Genomic DNA, 13,380 nt, shown 5'->3' on the forward strand with positions numbered 1-13,380 from the left:
TACTGGGAAGTGAGACCTCGTCAGAGGAAGTAATCACTAGGGGCATGCTCTGGAAGAGTTTATTTTGTCCTTGGCCCTTCCTCAACTCTCACCTCTCTGCTTCCCAGCTGCTGAGAGTTGAGCAGCTTTCCTCTGCCATACACCATGATGCTTGAGCCTAAAGAAATGAGGTCAATGGGGGCTGGGGTTGTAGTTCCTTGGTAGAGCGCCCGCCTAGCACGTGCAAGGTGCTGGGTTCAATCCATAGCACTACATACTATGTATTAAAAAAAAAAAAAGCTGCAGAAATGAAGTCAATGGACCAGAGCTTGAGACCTGTGAGACTGAGCCAAAACACTTTCCTCCCTAAGTTGTTCTTTTAGGTATTTTGGTCCTAGCAACCCCTCCCTACCCCCGCACAGATTCATCATGGCTAGGAAAGAGGCCTCTTCTTAATGAACCTTCTCTTTCTCGTCCTACTTGATTTTTACCCCAGTACTTATCAACTGTTGACACTGTACAGTTGACCTTTTAAAAAATGTTTATTATCCATCTTCCATCTCTCCCACCATAATCAAATGCCCACAAGATCAGGAATTTTATCCACTTTGCTCACTGATGCATTCCAAGCAGCTAACACAGTATCTGCCCTGTAGTCGGTGTCCATTATAGTTAATGAATAAATACATTTAAAATTGTGTGTATAACTGTCATGTTGAGCACTGACTCTAAAATTTTTATTTAACTATTATTGCCTCTGTGACATTCCAGCATCTTTTATCAATTCATTTAGGAAAATGATGATTTCTAGTTAGTATTTGAGATATATCCATTTCACTGCCTGGATTCTGTTTTTCAGTTGAAAACGCTATGATTCTTTGTTAGTGAGCTTTCCAAATAGACAGTTCAGGAACTTGACAATTCTTTATTCCTGTCCTAGAAACCACCATTTCCCACCTATGCATTCCTGCCACTGTCTTCCATGAGACCATTTGGTCTGTCTGGGTTGTAAATTGTTTAGAGAAGGAGCTAGGTTAATATTTTATGGGTGTGCACGTGTGTATAAGCATGTGAACACATGCCCATGCACAGGAGCTAGTGCCAATAAAACTGAAGTCAACAGTCATGAATAGACACAGAGAGAGGTAGTTAAACAATCAGGCATTCCAGATTCACCCACAGGAAAATGTTCTCATGGCAGAAGCTCTTTCATGAATGTCTGGACTGTGACTTATATGGAATTCCCCTGGATGCAAAAATGTGTTCTGCTTTCATCCCTCAATCAAGTGGATTTACTCCTCATGAAAACCACCCCAGTATTTGGGTCTTTTGGTGGCTGGCTTTGTTTCACAGTTGTGAAAACAGGAAGTTAGTAGTACCCAGGAAAGAAAAGATTAATGCTTACTGCCACATTTGTACAGCACCAGCTAAAGGCAGTCTATATATATATATATATATATATATATATATATATATATATATATATATTTTAAATAACTCTTTGTCATAAACTAAGTTTGGTAATTTTCTTATTAGGAGGTATATTCCTTGGATTCAGGAATAATATCTTACTCATTTTTTGACTATTCGATACCTAACCATATTATCCGACCATATGAAGAAGGGCACTCTAATAAGCTAATTTAATTTGAATTATAAATTGGTTTTGGTTAGAAATTTTTTTTTCTCCCGTTGTGCCTAGGTGCTACTGTTTTTGAAAAAAAGAAAAATCACCTTATTGTGGAAAATCCTGGAACTTGCCTAATGTAATTTACATCCTGTTTCAGCCCCTTTAAGCCGCCTGTCACATTAATTTGTGATTTCTCTGTGAATATATTAAAGTTCACTGAATAATAATTACCTCAAAAATCATAAGTATAGGACTGAGGATATTTTTAGTTAAAGGGTGAAAAATTTCTTTGTTAACAAACTACCTAGATTTCTTTTTTTATCCGAATGTATTTCCCTGCAAACGGAGGTATCTACTAAGCTGAATTCATAACAAGAACAAACAAACATAACCTATAACTTCTGAGCAACTGCTTCGTTCAGCAGGTTTTCAAATGAGCAGTTTTTCTTTGATAGTATCTGTTAACTAGCTATATTTCTTAATCTTCATAAATGCCACAGCTTAATCACTTTAACTCCTTTTAATCATCTGCTAAATCAGCAGTCTGTTTTTCTTGGTTAACGTACTCCCTCTGGTGGCCATTGTCTAAAGTGCAACAGCTCCATCAGGAACTGTATTTCTGTGTAAATGACTTGGTTCAACACCCCAGATGAATGGATTCTTTCCAAAAGATTGGGACACTTTTTATCTTTAAGTTGTTAAACCTCTGAAGCAATGAAACTTGCATCGGTGAGGAAGACAAGAAGAAATATTTTTAATTCCCCCAAGGATCTACAAAACAAGGAATATAATTACCTCCCTCCACTGCTCACAGCTTCGCCTCCTCTCTGATAAGTTACTAGAATGTTAAAAAAAGGAACAATTAATAGACACGTTTATATATCAAAAGCTATTACATTCACAAGCATCTTTGTACAATGGAATTCTTTATCCCTTCCTACCCAGTAACATTGTAAAAATCCTTACAGGACATAGCAGTTTTCTAATTCAGCTAATAATTTAAAATTCTTATTAAATTAAATATGCATCATTCTTAGCCTTAACAATATTGAGAAAAGCAACAGTAAAATTGCAGCAGATTCTTGGTAAATGTAACTATTATATATTTATTTGTACATTAGCATTCCCATAGATTTTTATTTTGAGTGTACTAGATCATACCACTTTATAATTCTGTAGGTATAATCTTAAAGTCTTGCCCTTGTAGGTAAATATTACAAAACCATACTAGATTTTCCCATAAGATTGAGAACCAGTGAGACAAAAAAATAGATGTTAAGCCCTTCCAAAGACAAAGACCTAAAGTTGTGACTATCGATGTGACCATTTTTTAACCTATTTTTTCTTATTGTGGCTTTTTGAAACTCATACTCATTATATTTTCATAACTATATTTTCATAAAATATGGTTTAATGCTTTTGAAAGCTTTCTCAGCTAAATAAATTTGGGGCATAAAAATAGAACTGTACCACAAAAAGATTTGCACATAGTTAGGCAAAGGGTTAAGAAGATTAGCTTTTCTGTAAATACAGACACATTTTCTAAGAAGAAATGTATTTTTAAAAGCTGCCAAGTTCTGCTACTTAGAAAAACTCCAAACTGGGAGTCTGCTTGGGAGAGATAACTGCTCCCAGTGATTCCAATAACTGGATTAAAACTGAGGCGGCATAACTACAGGTACATCTTTTACTAGAGGTGATGTGAAAGAAGAGGATCCACTTTGAAAGAAACTGAATAGAACAGAATATGAGGATTCAGACTTAGGGAAAATGAAAAGTTTTATCTTTCACATGTGCTGGGTATTTTGGTTACCTTTCAGAATACTGATTCTATGGACAGAGAATTACAAGGCAGAGAAATTTTTGTTGGAAAACCTAAAAGCTTAAGTTAAGGGAGGGGGGAATGCATTGCCAAGTATGAAAATAATCAATAAGATGATTAGCTTGTTAAATCATGCTGAGGCTAGAAACACTGTGTCTTTTTAATGGAAATACATGCAAACAGGGCTAAGATGCAACGTGGAGTGGTGAATAAATAAATGCATTGGATGGATGAAAAGCAACACCAACCATTTCTACTTCAAATGCATGCCTGCCATGAGTAAATGAAGTATTGTATTCCATTTAAGTCCTTTCCCCCCAGTTACTGCTGAAAATGAGATAAAACCAGAAACACAATAGTACAACACATGCCAAACTAACAAAGGATAGGAGGAGGGTAAGTGCAAATATATACCTGTTGGCGTGAAGGTAAAGGACGGGACTGAAAATCAAAACAAAATATAAACCAGTTATTAAGCTGAAGAGAAAGGGAACATATCACATTAGTATGAATCAAGCAGACAGCTGAACATAAAACAAATGTAAATAACCAAGCCAGTAGGTCTGAAACTCTGATATATGAATAAAACCCAATATGAGGTTAGAAAAAGAAGCTTGTCTCTACAGGTACCATTTTGAAGTGTCTGAAATTCTAGTACCTTGGGAGGGGAGCTGTGCGTTACCCTGTGAATGACCCTGCATTTAGCAACAGAGATTTAGCTCATGGGCTCCAGTACAAACAGGAATCCTCTGCTATTAATCATTTCCAAACACTGGATGATGGATTCTTAAACAAGTATTATCAGGTGTATGCTGGAACCTTATCTAGGAATCTGAAAGTAAATGCTTATTAAATGGACTAATAGGTGCACTTAAGTATTTATTATTGGAGGAAAGAAAGGAGAAGAAAGAGGAAAAAGGGAGGGAAGGAAGGAAGGAGGGAGGGAGAAAGGAAGGAAGGAAAAGCAAAGAGAATCATAAAAATCAAAACGTCCTATAAGTCTGATGCCTTACACAAACAGTACAACACTACATTTTTATCATTATAAACATTTCTGAACGGATAGAAAAATGTGTGGAGTTTTAAACTTTGATTTCTGTGTCATAATTTACATTTAGAAGCGTGGTTGAGTAGGCTGAACATTTTTCTAATGCCACGCTAGAAGCTAAACAATAGAACAATAACACCCCTCTGAGAACCTTCACTCTCTCTGCAGTTATAAATCTTAATCTAATCAATAATGCCTGAAATTGAACTGCAGACCTCAAAAGTAGCAGCATGGCCTCCCCCACTTTTCCTATCTTCTATTCCTGGTGTGGGATCACACCAGAGCAATTTGCATGTCACTTCATAAAGGGAGGAGACTGACATATTTTCCAATCTTTTCCCCTTAATTTAAAGTAAATGCTGCTCTGGATGAAAAAAAAAAAAAAAAAAAAAAAAACGCAAGGAAATCCACATTACACCCTTTAAGGTTAAAGCTTGCCTGGAAAAAAAAATCTTTACAACAAACAAACTAGAATATTGATCACTGATCATGTATCAAAAAAGCTGCCAAAATGCATTTTCCATTGTACATTTGAACAATGATAAGAAATTTACTTTAGGATTAGAGCTCTGGGTTTGCAAAGTGGAACACATAGCATCCTCTACAACTGTCACTTCTTACCAAACCACTTCATCTCTGAGCAGACTGGAAAGAACAACAACAAAAACATTAATGCTGTGTACCCAATTGATACACTGGCCTTCCTCTGCAGCACAGCAGCCCCTGTCTTAAGAATTCCATTGTGTTGTCTTTCAGTCAGATCTTTTCAGAGAGTCAATGTAATTTAGCTACATTCAAAAATTCAGAGCCATAGTAACAAGTCTTCATAAAAAGAAAAAAAAAAGGTACATTTGAAACTAAAGCTATTCAAGCAAGAGTGGAGTGCTTGAACATTAATTTGCAATCACAAGGACACGGGAAATATGAAAGGTCCTTGTCATTACTTCTCATAGCTAACTGCTAACCCCAGTTTGAGGAATTGAAGAAGAAATGAAAAAAAAGTCAGCCCTAAATGAAATTTTCGCTGCTAGCACACCAAAGAACAACTTAATTTTCAGAGCTTCCAATAATAAATATAATGAACTCTGTGTACTGAGTGGTGCTGATGTAATATGTGGATGTATGTGGATGGAGCCCCCAGTGTCCCAGCAGATGTCACACCTATAGCTATACGTAAGGGGAAACGCTAAAACAATGCTCATGAGTACCCAAAGTCACACTCTGGCTTGATATTTTATGTCAAGAGTTTCTTTTCATTTATTTAAAATATTTTACTTCCTGTTTCCCTGAAACCACTGGCATTGTGTTTGGCATAGTAAAATTTAAGATACCCAAAATGCACTTTAAAAAAAATGCATAGACATAGAATTTTGAAAAAGTGCCAACAGGATGAAGTGAGGAAAGCAGAATCAGTGCTCATCCAATTACATTTGTAATTATGTTCTATGATTTCTGCTTAAACAGAAGCTATTTGAAAAGGCCAGGATATTAGTTTAAAGGTCCCATAGAAAGATCACATAGGCATTTGTCAGCATGCTCAAAGGACATTAGTAAAGAACAAGGAGCATTTCAGAAAGGAGAGTTTTCATGTCACATTCTTAGACTTCAAGACAATACAGAGCATTAAACTGTTATAATCACACAGTTATGACACTTGATCATGACAAGAAACACTGGATTTCACTGACTGGCTGTTTATGAAATGGAGTTAATGGGGCAAGTCTGATGAACAGAAAATTAACATCTAAATGTTAGTTGCTTTTCCTTATTGAAATCAGATTTCTAAACCTAGTCTCCTCCCAGAATCCTGCCCCTTCCCCACTCCACCAAACACATTCATAAACCCCGTCTCTGCATGGATTTGCAGTCAAAGGTTCTATTTAGTAACACATGTGCCTGACATTGTTCTCTTTCTATACATAATGAGCACCACTCTCTTCTCAGTAACCTCTAAGCCCTTGTTTTCCATTTCACAGGCAGGGGTACTGACATTTTGCTTCATGTCTAGGTAGGACACATATCTGAAAAAAAAAAAAACATATTTCAGGGTGATAACGCTAAGGCAAATCTATGCATATGAGGAGACTGCTGCCGAGCCACAGGCAGGAGGCACATGGATTTATTTCACAGTATTGATGATGAATCTCTGTTGACTCTTTTTTCCCAAGACCTCCAGGAACAGCACAAATATCCCACACTGTTGACACAGAATGTTTTATAAATGTGTAACGACATTCAAGTTTTACCTCGTCTTGAAAATTCCATGTGATTAGAGAAATACTCTGTCCAAGATACACAGAAAATGTTCTCTTAGGAGATATGTAGACCATTAGGAAAAGAAAGGATAAGTGACAGTCAAGGAAGGGATGACTTAATTTCTTGGTAATTATCTTTAAATTTGCTTTGCAGCAAAGCAAAACTTTTTTGTTATGTTGGCTCTATAACGAAGGTGAATGTGTAATTTTCAATCCAAACCATGACATTTTTTGAGAGTAAAATGCAACACTATGAATCATTTTATTGAACTAAAGACATAAAAATGGACTAAAATCGGAAAACTAGGAGGCCACACAATCTACAGCCGCGGTATGACGACCAGAGTTGGAGGATATATTTGGGGGAGAGGAAGGAGCAGGATTATGTGCCTCAATGTTTAGATTGTCAACAATTTATAGGACTTGAAGATATGTAGCCAAGGTATTTATGAAATATATTGGCAGAGTCTATCTTTGAAAATGTAAATAATAGCAAATATTTTTTTTCCTAAAATTATAAAGACATACGTAACAAAATCATCATCATTAATGGACAGTATATAAGACATTGGATTGCAGGATCTTAAGTCTATGAATGGAAAAGTACTAACACTCTTCCCTCCCTAGGCAGGACATCCCTCATAATGTGATCATATTCACTAAGAAAGGACTGCTTCTAAAAATAATCAAAAAAATCTCTCTTTTTGTTGCTTTTCAAAGGACAACAATCCCCTTAAAACTCTGTGAGTTTAAAGACCCAATTTATAATTCCTGTGACAGGGAGATTACAAATTTCCCCCAAGAAATAAAGTAATAAAATAATTGCCTAAGAGAAGAAGGCCACAGTATCACAGACAAGCCTAGATGTACCTTAGTGAAACATATTTGAAAGGATCTGGGTCCTAAGAAACTGATTAACTCTGTTGTACTGCCACAGGAGAGTTGTTCATATGCATATATCATGATAAAAGTACTTTAGAGAATTGCTGTATATTGAAATAATTTAACAGGTAGGATATGTGTCCCTGTGAATCAGGTGGAGTCAGGTGTAAAACTAAGAGTTTCATAAACATATTAAAATATGAAAAACCTGAGAAAGCGAATACCTTTCCTGATACCCGCGTAAGTACTAGTAAGTCCGTTCCTCTTCTTCCTGTGTCGGTAGAGCCAGATGCTGAAGACCATGAAGATGATCCAGCAGGCTGCTCTGATTCCTGTGATGAACGCTGGCTGCTTCACCACGTCTGAAATCTGCTGAGCAAGGCTGACCTGGTCCTCAGGTGACACAGGGTTCCCATGAGAATCTGAAAGGCCATCTTCTGATGAGTTGGGAGTAAGACTCAGTGTGATGATGTAAGAATACATATATGATGTAAAATACCTGTCATTATATTTTGTTAATTTTGGACCATGATTTCTCTTTTTCATTCTGCATTACTGCAGGGAAGTGAATGAGTTCATGAGATCACTAGTAAAATTCATTCATTTTAATTTAAAAGAAGTATGGATGTAATTTTGTGTGATCTTAGCTGAAACAAGGACAGTGGCACTCTGTTTTCTTTTTATTTTACAAGTTTGTGGGATCCTGTTTAGATTGAGTTTCAGAGAAACAGTGCTCACTAATTGAGATAAATATAAAAGTGTTAATACCATAAAATGCAAACCCCCCGCCAAAACCAAGAATACTTTAATGCAATTGTACAAATAAATAACAGGTACTGAATATTATATGTATAGAAAAGGTTGAAAAATTCTCAAAATTCTATAGAAACATCAAATATGTGCTGTAAAAAGGCTTAAAATAAAATTTTACTTTTTCTACAGGCTAGATATTGAAAAATGGTGTGTGTGTGTGCGTGCATGTGTGTGTATTTGCATACTCCTCCCCAAGATTATATTGCAACATCCTTCACTGTCTTAGAAACATATTATTTGAACCCATGATCAGAACGTCCTATAAAATTAAAGATCATTAAAACACAATGACAGATTAAGATAATGTTACCATTGTAAGAACTATGAATAATCTTTCTTTTAAAATAATAACCATCACCAGCAATAGATATAAGAAAAGAACATTAAATATGTAAAAGAATTATCAAGTGTTATGAATAGTCAAAAAGACATTCTCGGTTGGATATTTTGATTCAAGAATTAAAAATTGATGAAATATATGGCTAATAAAATACGCTTATTTTACATTTATGTCTTAAGCCTACAGTGATATTTTTCAAGCCCGCCATTACTCCAGGTCACACAGAGCAGCCTGCAAAGTCTTTGTAGAAAACGCAAGACTGTCGCTCTTCCGTCAAAGCTGTATGTCACTTTGTAGACACCTTGTGATGCTGGTCCTGAGGTTGCCCAGTGGGGAGAATTCCCAGTGGTATCTGTAGTCTTAATGTTCTTCCCCTGCAACATCTGATGACATAAGAAGGGGCTTGTGCATTTCATTAAGATTGGGGCTTCCTCACAATTATTAAATCATTTAACTTGGAAAAGATTCATGTACCACACTTTTAAAATTTTATGTTGCTTCTGCATTCATTTTGAATCTAAGATTAAATACTAAAAGAAGGGTTTAGTTACCCGGACAGAGTTGCCAGCTCTCTGCTAACTCCCAATTCCTCAGTATGGTCAGGGCAGATATCCCCCTTATATAACTGCCTCCTGGTGACCACCTCCCCATGGGCCACAGAGATACCACCTCCTGGACTCATCATCCGCAGAACTGACAACTCTTAGTCACAGCACGACCCCATGGAATCCTTCCAGCTTTCTCTAAGAACAATTAGAACTCCCTGTAGGAAACCTCCTTGAACAACAAACACCCTGAGCACCAATAAAACCCTCAGCCCACAGGTCCTCTCTCTCTGTCTCCCCACCTGCAGCCATCCCCCCCCGGCCGCTCAGTGGCCCCTGGGCCTTCTGACTGGCTCTTTTCAGCACCTCTGCTCTTGTGGATCTGTGAGTAACCCACTCCTGCTATTTCATGTGTTCTGTTGCTTCACCCCTCTGAGTTGAATCTGATTAACACACCTGGCAGGAGCTCTCCTCCCAGCTGGGGCTCTCCCAGAGAGGAGCTATCTTAGCAGGTCAAAAAAGCCAGAAGGGCATCTGCTGGTTGAACAGTCTGCTGTGAGAAGGACACCCAGTCACAGGGTTGGATACTTAGGCATTATGCTCTCTGTCAGGACAAAAGAGTATCCCACGGGCTCCATGTAAACATCTACAACCAAATCCCTTGGAGCCCTGTCAGGTGGGTTTATAGCTGCTTCACAGATCTCCAGACCAAATTCAAGAGAAATACAATCTGCTAATATAATACAGTCTGCTTTGAAATAGAAATCTTTCCAGTCCAAAAATATATTTTCCATAAAAATAATTAGTATAACTCATTCAATAGGGATAACAGTTCTTGAAGAAAAAAAATCCTACAGGTTTTCTTATTAAATGATATTGCATCTTAATATGATAATTGGCAGAAAAAAATCAGCAGCATTCAATAGCTACGGAAACAGCCTTTCTCTGTGAAATGCTGAATTCCTTCTGTTGTGTGTATATATGTTGTGGGGGGAGGATATTTCCTTTTTTTGTTTTTCTTGATTCCAGATTTCATGCTATGGAGGATCAAGACTGAAAACCTTATTTTCACAAGCAGTCACCTGCCTTCAACTGTTTGTTGACTGAAAGTTTTATTTCATGTTCCAGACCCTTTTATCTCTGGTTATCCTAAAAGCACTTCATCCTCTAAAAGTTCACCAACCAGACCTATTCTTTTTATTCCTAATACATCCTTTGTATCTGCTAGGTTTATAGACTTTATGCCTATTTGCGCAAGTTTATCTTGGGTAGCTTCAGATTTTATGGAAACAGCCCAGAGAGGTTCCGTGCGAGCAAGCAGATGGACCTAACAGAATAAAGTGCAGTGTGACTAATGAATTAAAGCAGCCCCTCTCTACCTCAGGCTTTGTCTCCCTGCAGCTGAGGCTATATTAAGATCTGAAAAACTGGAACCCACTTATAATTTCAAGGAAATCAACTTGACCCTTAAATCCCATGATTTAAATCTTCAATAAATAAAATTTACATATGGTTCTTTTTCCAATTCATCTTTCCAAAACTAGGACTAAACATCGTATGTTCTAAAAACAGGTAAACAGTATCCACAATGGTTAGGGTCATTCAAGACATACCTTTTAATTTCAGTTTTAATAACCTAATGCTGACATTTGAAAAAAGTGGACAAATATTCAAATATCAGCTATAATTTTTCAATATAAACTCCCCTCCCCCATGTTATATAACATTGCAACAGATGCATCAAACGATTTTTCCTAGTTTCCTGTATTGCTTGGAATAAACCAGGAAGCTATTTTTGTCTAGAAGTTTATAAATAATCATTTAAAAATGTGTAACATGGAAAAAAAGAGTCCAAAAAATTAATATAAAATTCTGGCCCAGATTGTGACAGTCAGCAAGCCCCCACTGAAGGCTTGAATGGGCCTCTCATAATTGACTGCTGGGAGGCAGCTCCTGGCCGCTGCTTTCATTTAGTCCTCGTTCACCTTCTTACAATCACATCAAGCATGAGTCATGTGCACCTTTCTAGCCTGCACCATTTCAAGCTTCCCATAGAATATATATTTCCTTTCTTGCATTCTGTTGGTGCAGGGACAACCTTGGAAGCCCACATTAAGAAATTAGGGCTCTTCAGCTTACAACCCACAAACACTAGGTGAAACAGAGACCTACTAGACAACTGGAATTGTAGTAGACTTTACTGTGTTATGTCATATAAACTTTGCAAGTTTATGCATTGCAGCAGCTAGCATTGTCTTAACAGTGGAACATTAACAATATTTTCAAAATAAATATGAAGTTCTTTAGGTATTGCAACAGAGTTAATCAAAGTCAAATGTTTCTTTTACTTTTATTATGAAATAATTCCAGGATGTCATTCATACTTCTTTAATATGCCAAAATAGTATGTACTCATTTGTGAAGCATAAAGATTGCTACAAATGATCCTTTTTCATAATTTGCATCTGACATAAAATATTACTGATGCTTAACTTCTGATTTGCAATATACAGACACAAACCAGACTGTATACTTCTTGGCCTCTTTCCTAATTTAAATGTTAACTCTTAAAATCTGACCTTTTTCTCCCCACTTCTTAGTTGCAATATTGTTTTATTGCCATTTCAGTTGTTGCTTGTTTACATGTAAATAGCAATCACTTACTAATTCATGTAGTATGTTCATAATAGTTTGCCTATAGTGATCTCTAGTAATGAAACCCAGGTCAGGTTTGCTGGTTTTTTTTTTAAATTTATGTATAATTTTTGAAACACAAATTGTATTTAAATTTGAGTGATTAGCATAGAAACATTCCAGTGCTCTGACATCTCAACTTATCTTTTTCTTTATTCACTGCAGTGTCCTTGGACTTGATTAGTAGTATTAGTTAAATAGATGAAAAAAATTTCCACAGGGCCCCAGTTAGGATGATACTGAATATTACCTAACTTTTATTTGAACTATCATCTAAAATGTATATTTGGATAATGTTAGTTTAGTTATAAGATATCTACAGTCATGCCTCACATAACGTTTATATCAACGAGGAATGATTTCTATTGACTGTTGTATAAGATGATACTGGCTAATGACATCACATATATTTTAGTTTGTGTAACTACACTCCGTGATGTTCACACAAGGACAAAATTGCTTACCAATGTCTTTGTTGGAAAGTGGCCTTGTTGGTAACCAAGGCATAACACTGTATGTGAGTGTATTTTAAGTGAAGCTAACACCACTGTAGTTATAAGCCTCACTTCTGAATTCTATTAACTTCCAACAGTGGCTCAGACACATGTAAAAACAGCAAAGCAGGACAAGTAGTACAGTGACAGACTGTGAAACTGGACTGCTTGGACACTCACCTAACTGGATGACTTGAGGCTCACTTTTCACCCCAGGTCCCAGTGCTGGCTGCCACTTCCACACTGTACCGGATCCCGGGAACCAGGGAGGGAATAACCACAGAAAAGGTAGAACCATCTACTGTCTTGTTTATATGGTATCGGGTTTCATTGCCCAGACACCAAACCTGGAAGAAGAACATAATGAAAATCAAGCTGGTAAAATTTCCAAGATAATGCAAAGATCCACAGAGGGTGAAGACGGACTTTAGACCTTGACCCAGTTGAGATGCCGCATGAACCACCAACACAAGGTTTCAAAAAAGTCATTCTTCTCCAAGATGGAGCTCTGAGAAGACTCTTCCAGTCAAGCCCAGTATTGGTAATAGCTGCACTATTGGAGAATTGTAATAGTTACACTTTCTTAAATATCTTAAAGGATTGTATAAGGTGAGTCTACAAACTTTTGCTTGAAGATAAACATTCCTCTCAATCCACATCATATCGCATATCATTAGGTTTTTATTCTTTTTATTTTAAAAAAATTTTAATAGCATGAGGTTATTTGTCAGGAAATACAGGACTCTGCAAAAAGTTATACATATCCAGGTAAAGAATAACAATGTGTGTAAAATTATTCGACATTTGTGTGATAGATGTGGTGCCCAATGACCAGGCATCAAAGGTGAGGAGGGAACTCTGTCTGACACTTCAACAGT

At 36.8% G+C, this 13,380-nt stretch overlaps 1 protein-coding gene across 1 annotated transcript in view; it reads right to left on the bottom strand.

Moving 5' to 3' along the window:
* The window catches only part of LOC144252158 (roundabout homolog 1-like), a 158,640-nt gene that overhangs the window by 44,613 nt on the left and 100,647 nt on the right, over positions 1-13,380 (bottom strand). The window contains 5 exon segments of the mRNA XM_077794668.1: positions 2,405-2,447; positions 3,846-3,872; positions 7,841-8,038; positions 12,683-12,717; positions 12,719-12,849. Of these exon segments, the coding sequence (XP_077650794.1) occupies positions 2,405-2,447; positions 3,846-3,872; positions 7,841-8,038; positions 12,683-12,717; positions 12,719-12,849 (434 nt within the window).

This window comes from Urocitellus parryii, unplaced genomic scaffold (assembly GCF_045843805.1).
Source record: "Urocitellus parryii isolate mUroPar1 unplaced genomic scaffold, mUroPar1.hap1 Scaffold_37, whole genome shotgun sequence".
Taxonomy (NCBI): domain Eukaryota; kingdom Metazoa; phylum Chordata; class Mammalia; order Rodentia; family Sciuridae; genus Urocitellus; species Urocitellus parryii.